The 20,830-nt window shown below is 30.8% G+C and overlaps 1 protein-coding gene across 1 annotated transcript in view; it reads left to right on the top strand.

Annotated features, from left to right (window-relative positions):
• Positions 1 to 20,830, top strand: part of LOC143228880 (cubilin-like) — a 50,202-nt gene that overhangs the window by 20,191 nt on the left and 9,181 nt on the right. The window contains exons 2-9 of the mRNA XM_076460304.1: positions 9,109 to 9,245; positions 11,119 to 11,364; positions 13,327 to 13,464; positions 15,107 to 15,343; positions 16,685 to 16,816; positions 18,289 to 18,525; positions 19,399 to 19,527; positions 19,902 to 20,135. Of these exons, the coding sequence (XP_076316419.1) occupies positions 9,109 to 9,245; positions 11,119 to 11,364; positions 13,327 to 13,464; positions 15,107 to 15,343; positions 16,685 to 16,816; positions 18,289 to 18,525; positions 19,399 to 19,527; positions 19,902 to 20,135 (1,490 nt within the window). The remainder of the gene's footprint in view (positions 1 to 9,108; positions 9,246 to 11,118; positions 11,365 to 13,326; positions 13,465 to 15,106; positions 15,344 to 16,684; positions 16,817 to 18,288; positions 18,526 to 19,398; positions 19,528 to 19,901; positions 20,136 to 20,830) is intronic.

Below are 20,830 nucleotides of genomic sequence, written 5' to 3' on the forward strand. Positions count from 1 at the left end.
TTTGTACAGTATTGTTTATATAGTATTATTTAAAGAGGAGTGTTTGTACAGTATTGTTTATATAGTATTATTTAAAGAGGAGTGTTTGTACAGTATTGTTTATATAGTATTATTTAAAGAGGAGTGTTTGTACAGTATTGTTTATATAGTATTATTTAAAGAGGAGTGTTTGTACAGTATTGTTTATATAGTATTATTTAAAGAGAGTGTTTGTACAGTATTGTTTACATAATACTATTTAAGAGAGAGTGTTTGTACAGTATTGTTTATATAGTATTATTTAAAGAGGGTGAGTATTGTTTATATAGTATTATTTGTTTGTACAGTATTGTTTATATAGTTTATATTATTTTAAAGAGGAGTGTTTGTACAGTATTGTTTATATAGTATTATTTAAAGAGGAGTGTTTGTACAGTATTGTTTATATAGTATTATTTAAAGAGGAGTGTTTGTACAGTATTGTTTATATAGTATTATTTAAAGAGGAGTGTTTGTACAGTATTGTTTATATAGTATTATTTAAAGGAGTGTTTGTACAGTATTGTTTATATAGTATTATTTAAAGAGGAGTGTTTGTACAGTATTGTTTATATAGTATTATTTAAAGAGAGTGTTTGTACAGTATTGTTTATATAGTATTATTTAAAGAGGAGTGTTTGTACAGTATTGTTTATATAGTATTATTTAAAAGAGTACAGTGTTTGTACAGTATTGTTTATATAGTATTATTTAAAGAGGAGTGTTTGTACAGTATTGTTTATATAGTATTATTTAAAGAGGAGTGTTTGTACAGTATTGTTTATATAGTATTATTTAAAGAGGAGTGTTTGTACAGTATTGTTTATATAGTATTATTTAAAGAGGAGTGTTTGTACAGTATTGTTTATATAGTATTATTTAAAGAGGAGTGTTTGTACAGTATTGTTTATATAGTATTATTTAAAGAGGAGTGTTTGTACAGTATTGTTTATATAGTATTATTTAAAGAGGAGTGTTTGTACAGTATTGTTTATATAGTATTATTTAAAGAGGAGTGTTTGTACAGTATTGTTTATATAGTATTATTTAAAGAGAGTGTTTGTACAGTATTGTTTATATAGTATTATTTAAAGAGGAGTGTTTGTACAGTATTGTTTATATAGTATTATTTAAAGAGAGTGTTTGTACAGTATTGTTTATATAGTATTATTTAAAGAGGAGTGTTTGTACAGTATTGTTTATATAGTATTATTTAAAGAGGAGTGTTTGTACAGTATTGTTTATATAGTATTATTTAAAGAGGAGTGTTTGTACAGTATTGTTTATATAGTATTATTTAAAGAGGAGTGTTTGTACAGTATTGTTTATATAGTATTATTTAAAGAGGAGTGTTTGTACAGTATTGTTTATATAGTATTATTTAAAGAGGAGTGTTTGTACAGTATTGTTTATATAGTATTATTTAAAGAGGAGTGTTTGTACAGTATTGTTTATATAGTATTATTTAAAGAGGAGTGTTTGTACAGTATTGTTTATATAGTATTATTTAAAGAGGAGTGTTTGTACAGTATTGTTTATATAGTATTATTTAAAGAGGAGTGTTTGTACAGTATTGTTTATATAGTATTATTTAAAAAGAAGTGTTTGTACAGTATTGTTTATATAGTATTATTTAAAGAGGAGTGTTTGTACAGTATTGTTTATATAGTATTATTTAAAGAGGAGTGTTTGTACAGTATTGTTTATATAGTATTATTTAAAGAGGAGTGTTTGTACAGTATTGTTTATATAGTATTATTTAAAGAGGAGTGTTTGTACAGTATTGTTTATATAGTATTATTTAAAAGGAGTGTTTGTACAGTATTGTTTATATATATTATTATTTAAAGAGGAGTGTTTGTACAGTATTGTTTATATAGTATTATTTAAAGAGGAGTGTTTGTACAGTATTGTTTATATAGTATTATTTAAAGAGGAGTGTTTGTACAGTATTGTTTATATAGTATTATTTAAAGAGGTGTTTGTTTGTAGTACAGTACAGTATTGTTTATATAGTATTATTTAAAGAGGAGTGTTTGTACAGTATTGTTTATATAGTATTATTTAAAGAGAGTGTTTGTACAGTATTGTTTATATAGTATTATTTAAAGAGGAGTGTTTGTACAGTATTGTTTATATAGTATTATTTAAAGAGGAGTGTTTGTACAGTATTGTTTATATAGTATTATTTAAAGAGGAGTGTTTGTACAGTATTGTTTATATAGTATTATTTAAAGAGGAGTGTTTGTACAGTATTGTTTATATAGTATTATTTAAAGAGGAGTGTTTGTACAGTATTGTTTATATAGTATTATTTAAAGAGGAGTGTTTGTACAGTATTGTTTATATAGTATTATTTAAAGAGGAGTGTTTGTACAGTATTGTTTATATAGTATTATTTAAAGAGGAGTGTTTGTACAGTATTGTTTATATAGTATTATTTAAAGAGAGTTTGTACAGTATTGTTTATACAGTATTATTGTGTTTTATATAGTTTATTATTTTAAAGAGGAGTGTTTGTACAGTATTGTTTATATAGTATTATTTAAAGAGGAGTGTTTGTACAGTATTGTTTATATAGTATTATTGTTTTATATATATAGTATTATTTAAAGAGGAGTGTTTGTACAGTATTGTTTATATAGTATTATTTAGTGTTTTACAATTGTTTATATAGGAGTGTTTGTACAGTATTGTTTATATAGTATTATTTAAAGAGGAGTGTTTGTACAGTATTGTTTATATAGTATTATTATTTAAGAGGAGTGTTTGTACAGTATTGTTTATATAGTATTATTTAGTGTTTGTACAGTATTGTTTATATAGTATTATTTGTGTTGTACAGTATTGTTTATATAGTATTATTTAAAGAGAGAGTGTTTGTACAGTATTGTTTATATAGTATTATTTAAAGAGGAGTGTTTGTACAGTATTGTTTATATAGTATTATTTAAAGAGGTGAGTGTTTGTACAGTATTGTTTATATAGTATTATTTTAAAGAGGGAGTGTTTGTACAGTATTGTTTATATAGTATTATTTTGTTTATATAGTATTGTTTATATAGTATTATTTAAAGAGGAGTGTTTTGTACAGTATTGTTTATATAGTATTATTTAAAGAGGAGTGTTTGTACAGTATTGTTTATATAGTATTATTTAAAGAGGAGTGTTTGTACAGTATTGTTTATATAGTATTATTTAAAGAGGAGTGTTTGTACAGTATTGTTTATATAGTATTATTTAAAGAGGAGTGTTTGTACAGTATTGTTTATATAGTATTATTTAAAAGTGGAGTGTATTTTTAAACAGTACAGTATTGTTTATATAGTATTATTTAAAGAGGAGTGTTTGTACAGTTTATTGTATTTATATAGTTTATATTATTTTAAAGAGGAGTGTTTGTACAGTATTGTTTATATAGTATTATTTAAAGAGGAGTGTTTGTACAGTATTGTTTATATAGTATTATTTAAAGAGGAGTGTTTAAAGAGGAGTGTTAGTATTGTTTATATAGTATTATTTAAAGAGGAGTGTTTGTACAGTATTGTTTATATAGTATTATTTAAAGAGGAGTGTTTGTACAGTATTGTTTATATAGTATTATTTAAAGAGGAGTGTTTGTACAGTATTGTTTATATAGTATTATTTAAAGAGGAGTGTTTGTACAGTATTGTTTTATATAGTATTATTTAAAGAGGAGTGTTTGTACAGTATTGTATTATATAGTACAGTATTTATAGTATTATTTAAAGAGGAGTGTTTGTACAGTATTGTTTATATAGTATTATTTAAAGAGGAGTGTTTGTACAGTATTATTTAAAGAGGATTGTTTATATAGTATTATTTAAAGAGGAGTGTTCGTACAGTATTGTTTATATAGTATTATTTAAAGAGGAGTGTTTGTACAGTATTGTTTATATAGTATTATTTAAAGAGGAGTGTTCGTACAGTATTGTTTATATAGTATTATTTAAAAAGAGTAGTGTTTGTACAGTATTGTTTATATAGTATTAGGAGTGTTTTACAGTAAAGAGGGTGTTTGTACAGTATTGTTTATATAGTATTATTTAAGAAGGAGTGTTTGTACAGTATTGTTTATATAGTATTATTTAAAGAGGAGTGTTTGTACAGTATTGTTTATATAGTATTATTTAAAGAGGAGTGTTTGTACAGTATTGTTTATATAGTATTATTTAAAGAGGAGTGTTTGTACAGTATTGTTTATATAGTATTATTTAAAGAGGAGTGTTTGTACAGTATTGTTTATATAGTATTATTTAAAGAGGAGTGTTTGTACAGTATTGTTTATATAGTATTATTTAAAGAGGAGTGTTTGTACAGTATTGTTTATATAGTATTATTTAAAGAGGAGTGTTTGTACAGTATTGTTTATATAGTATTATTTAAAGAGGAGTGTTTGTACAGTATTGTTTATATAGTATTATTTAAAGAGGAGTGTTTGTACAGTATTGTTTATATAGTATTATTTATATAGTATACAGTATTTAAAGTATTATTTAAGGAGTGTTTGTACAGTATTGTTTATATAGTATTATTTAAAGAGGAGTGTTTGTACAGTATTGTTTATATAGTATTATTTAAAGAGGAGTGTTTGTACAGTATTGTTTATATAGTATTATTTAAAGAGAGAGTGTTTGTACAGTATTGTTTTATATATTATTTAAAGAGGAAGTGTTATACAGTATTGTTTATATAGTATTATTTAAAGAGTGTTTGTACAGTATTGTTTATATAGTATTATTTAAAGAGGAGTGTTTGTACAGTATTGTTTATATAGTATTATTTAAAGAGGAGTGTTTGTACAGTATTGTTTATATAGTATTATTTAAAGAGGAGTGTTTGTACAGTATTGTTTATATAGTATTATTTAAAGAGGAGTGTTTGTACAGTATTGTTTATATAGTATTATTTAAAGAGGAGTGTTTGTACAGTATTGTTTGTTTATATAGTACAGTATTTATAAAGATTTAAAGAGTGTTTGTACAGTATTGTTTATATAGTATTATATAGTATTATTTATAAGAGGAGTGTTTGTACAGTATTGTTTATATAGTATTATTTAAAGAGGAGTGTTTGTACAGTATTGTTTATATAGTATTATTTAAAGAGGAGTGTTTGTACAGTATTGTTTATATAGTATTATTTAAAGAGGAGTGTTTGTACACAGTTTATTGTTTATATGTTTGTACAGTATTGTTTATGTACAGTATATTTAAAGAGGAGTGTTTGTACAGTATTGTTTATATAGTATTATTTAAAGAGGAGTGTTTGTACAGTATTGTTTATATAGTATTATTTAAAGAGGAGTGTTTGTACAGTATTGTTTATATAGTATTATTTAAAGAGGAGTGTTTGTACAGTATTGTTTATATAGTATTATTTAAAGAGGAGTGTTTGTACAGTATTGTTTATATAGTATTATTTAAAGAGGAGTGTTTGTACAGTATTGTTTATATAGTATTATTTAAAGAGGAGTGTTTGTACAGTATTGTTTATATAGTATTATTTAAAGAGGAGTGTTTGTACAGTATTGTTTATATAGTATTATTTAAAGAGGAGTGTTTGTACAGTATTGTTTATTTATATAGTATTATTTATAAAGAGGAGTGTTTGTACAGTATTGTTTATATAGTATTATTTTAAGAGGAGTGTTCGTACAGTATTGTTTATATAGTATTATTTAAAGAGGAGTGTTCGTACAGTATTGTTTATATAGTATTGTTTAAAGAGTTTGAGTGTTTGTATTATTTAAAGACAGCATTGTTTATATAGTATTATTTAAAGATGAGTGTTTGTACAGTATTGTTTATATAGTATTATTTAAAGAGGAGTGTTTGTACAGTATTGTTTATATAGTATTATTTAAAGAGGAGTGTTCGTACAGTATTGTTTATATAGTATTATTTAAAGAGAGAGTGTTTGTACAGCATTGTTTATATAGTATTATTTAAAGAGGAGTGTTTGTACAGTATTGTTTATATAGTATTATTATTTAAAGAGGAGTGTTTGTACAGTATTGTTTATATAGTATTATTTAAAGAGGAGTGTTTGTACAGTATTGTTTATATAGTATTATTTAAAGAGGAGTGTTTGTACAGTATTGTTTATATAGTATTATTTAAAGAGGAGTGTTTGTACAGTATTGTTTATATAGTATTATTTAAAGAGGAGTGTTCGTACAGTATTGTTTTATATAGTATTATTTAAAGAGGAGTGTCTGTACAGTATTGTTTATATAGTATTATTTAAAGAGGAGTGTTTGTACAGTATTGTTTATATAGTATTATTTAAAGAGGAGTGTTTGTACAGTATTGTTTATATAGTATTATTTAAAGAGGAGTGTTTGTACAGTATTGTTTATATAGTATTATTTAAAGAGGAGTGTTTGTACAGTATTGTTTATATAGTATTATTTAAAGAGGAGTGTTTGTACAGTATTGTTTATATAGTATTATTTAAAGAGGAGTGTTTGTACAGTATTGTTTATATAGTATTATTTAAAGAGAGGAGTGTTTGTACAGTATTGTTTATATAGTATTATTTAAAGAGGAGTGTTTGTACAGTATTGTTTATATAGTATTATTTAAAGAGTGGTGTTTGTACAGTATTGTTTATATAGTATTATTTAAGAGTACAGTATTGTTTATATAGTATTATTTAAAGAGGAGTGTTTGTACAGTATTGTTTATATAGTATTATTTAAAGAGGAGTGTTTGTACAGTATTGTTTATATAGTATTATTTAAAGAGTGAGTGTATTGTTTATACAGTATTATTTAAAGAGGATTGTATTGTTTATATAGTATTATTTAAAGAGGAGTGTTTGTACAGTATTGTTTATATAGTATTATTTAAAGAGGAGTGTTTGTACAGTATTGTTTATATAGTATTATTTAAAGAGGAGTGTTTGTACAGTATTGTTTATATAGTATTATTTAAAGAGGAGTGTTTGTACAGCATTGTTTTATATAGTATTATTTAAAGAGGAGTGTTTGTACAGTATTGTTTATATAGTATTATTTAAAGAGGAGTGTTTGTACAGTATTGTTTATATAGTATTATTTAAAGAGGAGTGTTTGTACAGTATTGTTTTATATAGTATTATTTAAAGAGGAGTGTTTGTACAGTATTGTTTATATAGTATTATTTAAAAGAGGAGTGTTTATATGTATTATTTAAAGAGGAGTGTTTGTACAGTATTGTTTATATAGTATTATTTAAAGAGGAGTGTTTGTACAGTATTGTTTATATAGTATTATTTATGTTTTATTGTTTATATAGTATTATTTAAAGAGGAGTGTTCGTACAGTATTGTTTATATAGTATTATTTAAAGAGGAGTGTTCGTACAGTATTGTTTATATAGTATTATTTAAAGAGGAGTGTTTGTACAGTATTATTTAAGAGAGCACAGATTGTTATTATATAGTATTATTTAAAGAGGAGTGTTTGTACAGTATTGTTTATATAGTATTATTTAAAGAGGAGTGTTTGTACAGTATTGTTTATATAGTATTATTTAAAGAGGAGTGTTTGTACAGTATTGTTTATATAGTATTATTTAAAGAGGAGTGTTTGTACAGTATTGTTTATATAGTATTATTTAAAGAGGAGTGTTTGTACAGTATTGTTTATATAGTATTATTTAAAGAGGAGTGTTTGTACAGTATTGTTTATATAGTATTATTTAAAGAGGAGTGTTTGTACAGTATTGTTTATATAGTATTATTTAAAGAGGAGTGTTTGTACAGTATTGTTTATATAGTATTATTTAAAGAGGAGTGTTTGTACAGTATTGTTTATATAGTATTATTTAAAGAGGAGTGTTTGTACAGTATTGTTTATATAGTATTATTTTAAAGAGGAGTGTTTGTACAGTATTGTTTTATATAGTATTATTTTAAAGAGGAGTGTTTGTACAGTATTGTTTATATAGCATTATTTTAAAGAGGAGTGTTTGTACAGTATTGTTTATATAGTATTATTTAAGAGAGAAGTGTTTGTACAGTATTGTTTATATAGTATTATTTTAAAGAGGAGTGTTTGTACAGCATTGTTTATATAGTATTATTTAAAAGAGTGAGTGTATTGTACATATAGTATTATTTATAGTATTTTTATATAGTATTATTTAAAGAGGAGTGTTTGTACAGTATTGTTTATATAGTATTATTTAAAGAGGAGTGTTTGTACAGTATTGTTTATATAGTATTATTTAAAGAGGAGTGTTTGTACAGTATTGTTTATATAGTATTATTTAAAGAGAAGTGTTTGTACAGTATTGTTTATATAGTATTATTTAAAGAGAAGTGTTTGTACAGTATTGTTTATATAGTATTATTTAAAGAGGAGTGTTCGTACAGTATTGTTTATATAGTATTATTTAAAGAGGAGTGTTCGTACAGTATTGTTTATATAGTATTATTTAAAGAGGAGTGTTTGTATAGGATTGTTTATTATTGTTACTTTTACCTTATGTTGTACCTGCTTCCATGTTATTTCACATTGTTTGAATAAAACAGTTTATATTCGCCAGTAAAAGTTATCTAAAGATCCAACCGACTGTATAAAAATATGAAATAATGTTTTTTTTAAATCTGAAACAAGTTTTACATAACATGAAAATATTTTTAATCTCTTATTATTTATTCGTAATGCGAATAGTTAAATCAAATATTAGGTATACCCTACGTCAGGATACATTTATTTTTAATGCTATCATATTCGCTTTATGTTGATACAAGAACATGCAGGAAAACCAAAACATTCTTGACATAAGTAAACAAACATTGTGTAGCTTAAGGCCATTTAAGTTTTCTACAATCAACATTATAAGAAGTTAAGTTTACTTCCTTCCTTGTTTTTAGGTAGAGACCAAAGACGAATTGACGTATTTAATTATTAACGTGATAAATAATATGAACACACGTTTCTTTTGTGTTTCATATTGATTTTAATAGTCTACGTGATTTGAAACAGTTAATGAAACACGTGAATTAGCAAGAACAATTAAAATTAACATCACATTTATGAAAACCAAAACAATCGAGTAATGCTATGGTACTTTTCAGAAAAACTGAGGTTTTTCCGGAAAAGAGAAGTTTGAGATTGAGGTTCAAAAGTGATGGAGAAAATCACAGAAAAGGATTCATGATACAAGTGAAGCAAATTCCCAACTCTTGTTCCGATCGAGACATTTCACCATCAAGTGAGAAAGATGAATATTACTGTTATTACTTGTATAAATTAGACATGGCCAGGTGGTTAAGGTACTCAGCTCGTAATCTGAGGGTTGCCAGATGGAATCCACTTCGCACCAAACGTGTTTGTACTTTTTTTGCCTTGGGGGGCGTTATAATGTCTTATCAATCCCCTTATTTAACGGTAAAAGAGTAGCTCAAGAGTTGGTGGTGGGTGGTGATGACTAGCTGCCTTCCTTCTAGTCTTATGCTGCTAAATTAGGGACGGCAAACGCAGATAGTCCTCGAGTAGCTTTGCGCGAAATTCAAAACAAACAAACGTTTTAAAATATAAATTTGTCGCTTTCACTATGGAACAATATATAACGGCACTGTTTTAACTCGAACCCTGCACAAAGTACAGGATACATGTCTGAATATAAATTTACGAAGCTTGTTAAGTACTCCTAGACGTATCACTAAACTAGAAAATACGTATTTCACGTTTACTTTTATTTTGATGTAAATATTTCTACAGCAGTGGAACAAGTTACATATTTCACACACTAATTAACGATTTGTTTCTTTTCATTTTTCGAATTTCGCGCAGAGCTACTCGAGGGCTATCTGCTCTAACCGTCCCTAATTTGGCAGTGTAAGACTAGAGGGAAAGGGCAGCTAGTCATCACCACCCACCGCTAACTCTTGGGCTACTCTTTTGCCAACAAATAGTGGGATTGACCGTCACATTATAACGCCCCCACTGTTGAAAGGGCGAGCATGTTTGGTGCGACCGGGATTCGAACCCGCGACCCTCGGATTACGAGTCGAACGCCTTAACACGCTTGGCCATGCTAAGCCGGTTCATGATTTCTTATACCTCATGTCACCAAAACGTTGCCATGTTATTTATTAGTACGATAAAGTCGAATCTATATTTTTCACTTTACTTTTTTTTACCCTAATATCCGTACAAAAATCGCAGCTTTAATGTCTACTGTAATAGAACTCAGTTACGTATAGATAGTGATTTACTACAACTTTCCAGCCTCTTGAACTGTATTTTAAAGTTATAGCTAGATTATTCACTAGAATCTTTTAACCCTCTGACTTTTCTTGCTTCTCAATGTCATAGCGGTATGTCTGCGGATAGCACAGGTATTCCATAGTGTAGCTATGTGCTTAACCCCAAACAAACAAAAACTGATTTTTATATATATCTTAAAGTCACGGCTATGTTATCCATTAAAACCTTTCGAAACCTGCTGTTAATGCGACAAAATCATAGCGATATGATGAAAATAACACTTCATATCCTCCGATCCAGTCCCCAGTGGCATAGCGATAATGGTATGTCTGCGGACTCACACCGCCAAAAACCGGGATTCCAGAGCCTTGATGGGCAGAGCACAGATAGCCCCTTTTGTAGCTTTGTGATTAATTCTAAACAAACAAATAAACCCTCTGACCCGTATCTTAAACTCATTACTATGTTACCCTTACAATATTTTAAACCTTCTGACCCATGTTAACAAATCATAGATGTTGTATTCACTATAATTCATCATATGGTACATTCGTAACTATACTATCCATCATAATACTTCGAACCCTCTAACTTATGTTATAAATTGATAATGACGTGAGTTCACGGTTTTTCTCGTAAATTGCAGGTCGTTTAACTCGTCTAACAGCTAGCCAAAAATCTTTTTAGCTCTTCAAAATTTTAAAGGCCTAGCTTTTACTAGTCAAGTTATAAATTCAGTACACCATGCAATTTAGCTATGTCGACACCGTTTCTTATAGATGCCAAAGACATCTTCATATGGAACTGGTCACTCTTTTCTTGTGTTGTCGTGAAATTTTATATGTCTAAAATAATTTCTTTTATCTTTTATATAGGAGGACACTACTGTGATCAGCACGTAGAGAAATTTACGGATAGAATACGAACACCAGGTTTCCCTAGTGGTTACGGACCAAACGAAAAATGCGTATACGTAATCCACCGTGCTGATCCAAGCATCTGTCAGGTGGAATTAGAGTTTCTGGAGTTCGATTTAGAAAGGGGCTGGAGTCGATGTGACAAAGACTTCCTGGAGTTCCCAGACGGATCTCGACTTTGTGATGCAACACGTGGTCAAAAACGTGAGAAAAGCACTTGAATTTAATTATCCTGATTAAAAGTAATAGAAAAGACTTTGTAAGTGGAATATGGAACAGTTAGTAAAACGCTTAAAAGGAACTCGTGTATATAACTGAATCAAGTGTACATTTGTATTTACCAAAGACTTTAAGTTCAAGTGTTATGTATCTTGCGTGTTTGTTTTGTTATGTGTTGTATTTTAGTAAATATTCTTGTAATTGTTATAGTAACAACGAGTTATGAAGCAGGGGGTAAATGGGTAGAGTACTACTCGAAAAATAAAACCAAAAGACAACAACAAAGACGAAAGTGGTATAAGTAAGATACACAAAATGTAAAACGTCAGAGTCAGTTTTGAGCAATAAGAGGCCAGAGGACCCACCATGGCCAAGGTGGGTTAAGGCGTTCCACTCGTAATCTGAGGGTCGCGAGTTCGAATTCCCTTCGCGCCAAACATGCTCGTTCTTTCAGCCGTGGGAGCGTTATAATGTGACGGTCAATCCCACTATTCGTTGGTAAAAGAGTAGCCCAAGAGTTGGCGGTGAATGGTGATGACTAGCTGCCTTCTCTCTATTCTTACACTGCTAAATTAGGGACGGCTAGCACAGATAGCGTTCGTGTAGTTTTGCGCGAAATTAAAAACAACAAACAAAACAAGAGGCTAGAGGTGAAAAACTACGTCATCCACTACGGAACTGTAAAGGAATGATAACATATTAGTGTGCAAAGAGACGGCGTAGTTCATAATGAGTCATAGTAATTTCTTATTCATTCACCAGAAGGTTCAATAGTTCTTTTGAAGGTTACCAGATGGCAGGATAGGTCTTTTTGAGCCCTTCGAAACTGCAATGCCATAACAGATTGTTTATACTGTACTGATTAACATAGGTTTAATGTATTTTGATTATAACGTTGACTTAATTTTTTATTATATGTTTATGATATAAATATAATTTATTAATGTACTATCTTCTCTGAAAATTTAGTCTACATACATGTGAATATAGTTGTTGTCGTTCAGAGTTAATTTATTTATAAATTATTTAAACTTTAAAAAAAACACAACTGAAGTCAGTAAAATTATAGTTCTTAAACGGATCTATAGCATCACTTTGTCAGCTAAACTGTATTCTCTATACACAGAATTTTCTGATTTGCAGAAGATATTTCAGTCACAATTGTAAAGACTCCAAAAACAATCTTCGTCTTAGGTAATTAAAACTAAATACGTAAAATAAATATGTAGCAGTTATAATTTTACCCGATGCCAAAAGGTTATCTAGTCGGATACCCCATTTTCTGAGTTTACAAACACGTCATTTTATTACATATAGTATTTTGTTTCATTTAGAAATACTGGCGGGAAACCCCAGACCTTTACTTCATTATTGAGACATGCTCTATGACATGAAGAACCCTCACCACCCTTGCTAACCCTATTTATGTCAGTTAAATGTACACAATGTACATTCTTTTGTTGATGTTCTTGCGTAGTGTAAATTATCTTCGATCATTTTGAGAAAGTGGAACATTAAAATATTGAAATTAAAGGTTTGTTGTAGTTTTAAAACAAAAATGCTCCTCTCTTGATATAATATTAAAACAATCACTTAGTAACATGCGCAATAAACGTTCGGGTACGTTTTTTTTTCCAGTCATTATTGAAAAATCTATCAGTGATGATGAATTGTGATAGTGAAATCGTCGTAATGTGCACACTATTGCCATCTTTTGGCATAAATAAGAAACGTTGTAAAATATTATATCAAAGCCAACTACACTTTCTATTGTTTTATTCCAACGTATATTATTGTATTTTCAGACTATGTTTTGTACTTTTGCTATTGCGACTCCATTATTCCAGCTTTCAGTTCGATGACTGGGAGGTTTACCGTTCATCATAGATTATTATCGCTAAAAATTCGTTTTCCAATAATACCAACTGTATAATTTCCTCTATTCAGGGAGGCTGGATTTTCCACGTGATGGCAACGTACTGATACTGAAATTTATTAGTGATAGCTATGGATCAAGACGCGGTTTTGACATTGACGTTCGCCAAGTGCTAGATTCGTGCAGAGGACTAGCTGTACCGCCATCTGGTAGGTTGTTTTCGTATTTAAAAATACTTTTAATTTTTTTTCATAAAATATCATGAATAGATTTTTGACAATGAGATTATTAAAATTCTAATCTCAGAATGAAATGAAATATTACTGCTATTGTAATCAACGACTTTCACAGGGAAAAGCTTACGCCTCTGCCTTCCTATTTTTATGCCTTAAAAGTGTCCCTTTTTATTAGTCGTAGAAACTGTCAACGAAATCTCAAAGTTATATTTGGCTTTCACACCTTGCCTGCCGCGAGTTATTAGAAAAAACTATATTTCAGCTTTAACATGAATGGCACACAGAGACGTTTTGGTCCTTACAAAAAAAAACATAACTGTGATATGATATTAGGTGTTAATATGCAATAATTCCTATTTAGTTTTTAGATTTTTTAAAGTGTTTATAAGACCAACCAAACATAAATAAAAGGTGGTTTGTTTGTTTTCTATGGCATTTAACCCTACCCCAAACTGCCCTTTTAACTCCCCCGCTAGGCCCGGCAAGGCCAGGTGGGTTAAGGCGTTCGGCTCGTAATCCGAGGGTTGCAAGTTCGAATCCCCATGACACCAAACATACTCGCCCTTTCAGCAGTAGGGGCGTTATAATGGTACGATCAATCCCACTATTCGTTGATAAAAGAGTAGCCCAAGAGTTGGCGGTTGGTGGTGATAACTAGCTGCCTTCTCTTTAGTCTTACCCTGAAAAATTAGGGAATGCTAGCGCAGATAGCCCTCGAGTAGATTTGTGCGAAATTAAAAAACAAACAAACTAACTCCCCCCTAAAAAAAAGATAAAGACTTGCCTTACGATACTTAAAAAAGTGACTCTTTTTTATGTTTGTCAACGAGACCCTGACCTTTAAATGTTATCTCCACATTACTAGTTATAATTTTCTAACTTTTTCATATGACTATTTTTTTTTTTTTCGTATATCCTCTTCAGTGGATATTCGGTAAATTTACGGATTTATAACATTTTCAATTATTACATTCAAAGCATTCAGAGGAACATTTTCGTGGACTTTCCAAACGTGAAAATTAGATTATTAATTTGAAACGAAGCAGAACCTCAAAAATGTCAACACGTGCTGGACAGCTGTGGTGAAACACCTGAATGGTATTTGTTTAAACATGTGTCTCGTATAAATAGCTAAGTTCATAAAACAACACAGATTCACGTGTAGCAGGTAGTGGGCAAAAAATCGTGGTGAATGAAATGAACTGTCAGATGTTTTAATATATATTAGAGAAACTGGTCTTACCATTGTCTTATGAGAGGAAAACGGACCAACTGTGTCTATATAAACTTTATAAACGAAAATATTAATTATTAATTTGAAATAAAGCAGAAACTCTTCGTCAGATTTTCTGCCAGAAGACCGTGTGAAATAAACCAATGTGTCGACACTAGTTTATGAAGGATTCTAATAGTTTCTACATTTATTGTGTTTTTTTTTCTTCTCTAAATATCTTAGCTCTCTCATATGAATTGTAATGGATATTATAGCTCATGAGTGAATAGACCATACTCGAAACCAGAGAGAAATTTATTTGTTTGATTGAAGGTTTCTGTTGAATTAAAACCATATCTTGAGTGCCTCGCAGCTAATTAAATCATCTTTATCTCGCACAAGAGCGCTGTGGTCAAGAGGTGACAACAGCGAGTGGACACATAACTTCTCCCGGGTTTCCAAACAGTTATGGCTCTAATGAAAGATGCACTTTCACTATCCGTCGAGCGGATTCTACGGTGTGTTCCATTGCCTTCGATGTCCAATTCCTTGATCTAGAAACTACCAGAGGGAGATGCAATAAAGATTACTTGGAACTTCCGGACTTGACACGTTTGTGTGGTCGTTACAGTGGTAGAAGTGAGTTTTTAATTTGTAAAATAATCACGAACGAGAAGAAACACGGTAAAAGTGATAAGTTCATTTAGTTGAAAGTTTGAAAAAGTCACTTAAGAGTAAATTATTTAAATTAGCGTGCCGTGGTTTGTACGTTAAGTTGTAGCTTAATTTGTTAAGATAATATATAACACATTGTTGCATTGATTTTGGTAGTTTATTTTAATCGTATGTACGAATAAAATCGTTAATAAATTTAGGAAAAGTCGGAGAAACATTTAATGATGAACTACGTGAGGGTTTAAAGCTTCCGCTTAAAAAAATAGAACTTTTATTTTCATATTTTCATCACGGAGTGATTTCTGGTAAATAATTAAATATTTTTTTAAAACGTATCCAAGAAATTTCAGTAAAATCTTTGAATTAGCTTTTTTTTGTTCGGTTATTTTGCTGGATTTTGTTATATTTAGGGCCTGTTCAAACACGAGCATTGGATGTCAGGGTTTTCTGATATAGCCCTCCCATCAAAAATATCTAGATGTATATTAGAAATAAATTAATTCATGTTGTTCATGCTTTGTGTAAAAACATCTACTGAAAAAGTTAAATTTTCTCTAACCATTAAACGTGATAAGAACATTATAAAAATACTATTAAAACTGACAGGTTTCGAATTATAAAATATATATAAGAGTTGTATAATTAAACTCATCAGCTACTTATTTCTTGAGAGGAGACGTACGATGGTCATAGTAACGTATTGTATCTTGATATATATCTGAGAGTAAGGGTGTGGTGGGTTTAATGATGTATTCTATCTTGATATACACGTATCTCAGAGAAGATATGTGATGGTCCTAATGACGTATTGTATCTCAGAGTAGGCGTGTGATGGTTCTAATGATGTATTATATCTTGATATATATCTGAGAGTAAGGGTGTGGTGGGTTTAATGATGTATTCTATCTTGATATACACGTATCTCAGAGAAGATATGTGATGGTCCCTAATCTCAGAGACGTGTGATGGTTCTAATGATGTATTATATCTTGATATATATCATGATGTATTCTATCTTGATATACACGCGTGTGATGGTCCTAATGACGTATTGTATCTCAGAGTAGGCGTGTGATGGTTCTAATGATGTATTGTATCTTGACAATGTCTTTGTAAAATAAATCTTTTATTTTCAAGTAACTAATCTGGATAATATTTCAACTTGAGTGAACAATATGCAACAGTTTTAGCTTTCTTTTTTTCTAATAGTTTAGTAAAACGTAATACGTATTAAAATATTCAACAAAATGATGGACACAAAGTTACCGTCCTAATGTTGTTGTTGTTGTCATTATCTGGTGACAGAAACTGTCAACATCCCGCGTGGATTCGATTCAGTGACTCTTCTGTTTGTCAGCGATGGATACGGAGTTGGTAAAGGATTTAAGATCCACGTCAACCAACTACTTGGATCATGTAACGATCGTTCATCTGTTGGTAAGTTCCTCAATTTGATAAACACGTCACAGTTGTTTATATTTCATTATCTTCCATTCATGTTTTTATACAGTTTTCATTTGTCTGTATGAAGTTAAACAAGTGCTATTTAGAAGTTTCCAAATGTTGCTTCAGTGAGAGTAATTTTTAGCTAAAACAGTTTCATTTTACTAACAGGGTGGTTGGCTTTTGGGATGGATTTAAATGTTGTAGAGGCAGCAAATTTGTTTGTTTTTCTTTTTTTAGAATTTCGCGCAAAACTACTCGAGGACTATCTGCGCTAGCCGTCCCTAATTTAGCAGTGTAAGACTAGAGGGAAGGCAGCTAGTCATCATCGCTCACCGCCAACTCTTGGGCTATTATTTTACCAACCAATAGTGGGATTGACCGTAACATTATAAATTCCTCACGGTTGAAAGGGCGAGCATGTTTAATGTGACGGGGTTTCGAACCCGCAACAGTAAATTTTAGTTTAGGGTAAAGTTTGATAAGTGAAGGGATGATACGGGATGGCTTTAAGATTTTTTAAAAAATGAGATAGACCAATACGTCCTGTGCTGTCTCAAAAGCCCCCCGCTAGTATAGCGGTATGTCTCCGGATTTACAACGCTAAAATCAGGGGTTCGATTCCCTCGGTGGGCTGAGCAGATAGCCCTTTGTGGCTTTGCTGTCCCAAAATGTTATGTTATGGTAACATCTTAGCAAATGTCCATGAAATATGCATGGTGTATGTGGAACCTAGATCATTACTATTCACTTGTCGTTTCCCATTCGCCCTGATGAGTACTAGTATTCGATGAAAGACCTCGTCGGTATTGGATATGACATATGTAGTACGGTCCATATTTTATAACATATTCTCATGTGCTTTGATTTAGAGATTTTTAGAATTATAAAACATTTAATCAATAATTTTCAAAAACAACCATTACATATACATAAATGTTTGGTTGTTTTAAATATCGCGCAAAGCTACATGAGAGCTAACTGCGCCAGCCGTCCCTAATTTAGCAGTGTAAGACTAGAGGGAAGACAGCTAGTCATCACCACTCACTACCAACTCTTGGGCTACTCTTTTACCAGCAAATAATGGGATAGCCCGTCACTTTATAACGCCCCCACAGCTAAAAGAGCGAGGATATTTGGTGTGACAAGGATTCGAACCTGTGACCCTCAGATTACCAGTCGAGTGCCTCATCCAACTGGCCAAGGTGCGCAGTCGAGATGTTATTATGTTCTTGTAATTAGAAATCTTTAATATAGTTCCGGTGAAGAAACACTTAAAAATCATTGGGTTTGTCCAGGCGTATTGTTACACACAATATCATAAAGCACAATACGATATATATACATACCATAGTAATAGAAAGTCTGTGACAAATCGGACTAGGATGCACTGATTAAAATTGCTTTAAAAACCAGTCAAACAAAAATTCACGTAATTGACATGGTGCTTTTGCAACGTTTTTCAGAGGATTGTAACCAGGAGGTCACAACGTTTAAAGGAACGTTCACTTCACCTTCTTACCCATACGATTACAGCGCCAACCAACGGTGTACTTACACAATACGTAAAGCGGACCCATCCGTTTGTGTCGTGGAAATAGACTTTCTCCAATTTGACATCGAGTATTCCAGAGATAATTGCTCACGTGATTTTCTAGAACTCCCCGAGGGAAGTCGTCTCTGTGGACTAATATCTGGAACAAGTAAGTTAACGTGTAGTAATCTCTTCTAACTTCCCGAGGGAAGTCGTCTCTGTGGACTAATATCTGGAACAAGTTAACGTGTAGTAATCTCTTCTAACTTCCCGAGGGAAGTCGTCTCTGTGGACTAATTTCTGGAACAAGTAAGTAAACGTGTAGTAACTTCCCGAAGGAAGTCGTCTCTGTGGACTAATTTCTGGAACAAGTAAGTTAACATTTAATGATCTCTCAGAGAAGAAACACCTGGATATTAACTATCTGAACGAAGTTGATACTTATGGCCATCTCAAACTGTTAGAGACGTAGACTATACCACAATAACAGTTATAGTAGTTTCTCTACTGAATATTTGTGACGGTAGTTAATTTACAACTAAAAACTAAACGACTCAAATGTAAAATAAATACATAGTCGTGTTTTCTACTTCTTGACTTCCACTACTTCATTGAGTTTTTAGGTAAATCTACCGATAATATAATTCAATTAAAACGAGGAATTTCCACTTAGTGTTCAGTGGTTTCGTAAAACAAACACAGATAGGCCTATATCTAAACTTACCTGAAACAAAGTACAGAAAGGAGATCAGAAGTTTTATTACAGTTTTCTTAAGAATAGGAGCTTAAAATCAAAAACTGTTGCATGAGGATGGTTGTGTTACGATAACATCAACCAGGAAGGCGTTTCAACTTGCTGATGTTTGTATACGTTTTTCATAACTATTCATTTAACCAAAGAAAACTGTAGCTCTGTTTCTGTCAGTAAAACTTTCAATTTATGTTATTGGTTTGTTTTCACCAAAGTTTTGAAACAGAAGTTTTCTTTCTGTATATCTATATAAAGCGTTATCATCAAAACAATTTTTAAATATCCATTTAGGGTTAATGGAGTTTCCGGTTGGAAGAGACTCACTTACTATGACGTTCTATAGTGACAACTACGGATCTGGCCGAGGTTTCGAAATTTCAGTGAGCCAACGAAAAAATTCCCGTTGTTCTGTGCGAAGTCGTACGTATAGAGCGACCTCTAGCTAACCAATTTAATGTAAAGATTTAAAAATAATTATACCTATTTTCAGATTTTCTTATTTCTATCTGTGTATGTAACAAATATATTTTAAATCAGTTTTATCCGTTTTTATAAATTAAGTAAGACTCGTTTTAAACAAGGTTAACACTTGTTACATCAGTTGCCAACCTGAATGGAACAATTATTCGGTTAATAAAAGTTTGAAATAGTAACATTTTAATTATTCAGTGTAACACAAGAATCCAGTCTCTTATGAAGAAAAATATTTATAGCTTTAAATAAATAAAAACATCACATATTGTAAATAGAGTACTTTACAAGGTATAGGTGAATCAAAACTTCGTTTATTATAGGTTGTGGCCAGGAAGTCGCAGGTGTTTCTGGGAAATTTTCATCTCCGTTTTTTCCTCGATATTACGGTCCGGGTATTCACTGTCGTTATACAATCCGAAGACCCAATCCGTTGACTTGTAAAGTAGAGCTCACCCTGAGAGCTTTAGATATAGAGTACAGCACCAACTGTAACAATGATTATCTCCAACTTCCGGACAAAGAACGAATCTGTGGGACACAATTACTAGGGACAAGTAAGTTTGTTTGTTTGTTTGTTTTTAATTTGGCGCAAAACTACACGAGGGCTATCTGCGCTAGCCGTCCCTAATTTAGCAGTGTAAGACTAGAGGGAAGGCAGCTAGTCATCACCACCCACCGCCAACTCTTGGGCTACTCTTTTACCAACGAATAGTGGGATTGGCCGTTACATTATAATGCCCCCATGGTTAAAGGGCAAGCATGTTTAGTGCGACGGGGATTCAAACCCGCGACTCTCAGATTACGAGTCGAGTGCCTTAACACGCTTGGCCATGCCGGGCCGATGTGTCACATGAATCAGAAGCATATTACCGATAGCAGGATATGTGTCACATGAATCAAAAGTATATGACCAATAGCAGCATATGTGTCACATGAATCAAAAGTATACTTTTGGCCTATACTACTAGGCCTTTTATATTTCGTACTTCGTTTGGTTCGCGGTTCAGGTTAAGCCTTTGGCTCAGTTGATGGATTACCTCAGATTACCAGTCGAGTGTTTGAACCACCTGGCCATGCCTGACCGACAAGTAAGCTGTATTGTATAAAGAGTTAAAAATGGGGAACATGGATTGCCATTAAAAATAGCAGGGTAAGAAATACTGAACGTAAGAGTGTCGTATATATTTTAGCTGTTACGTATATTCATCTCAGAGTATGAAGATGCATAATAACTTATACGTATCTTGGA

Source organism: Tachypleus tridentatus, chromosome 10 (genome assembly GCF_004210375.1).
Source record: "Tachypleus tridentatus isolate NWPU-2018 chromosome 10, ASM421037v1, whole genome shotgun sequence".
Taxonomy (NCBI): Eukaryota; Metazoa; Arthropoda; class Merostomata; order Xiphosura; family Limulidae; genus Tachypleus; species Tachypleus tridentatus.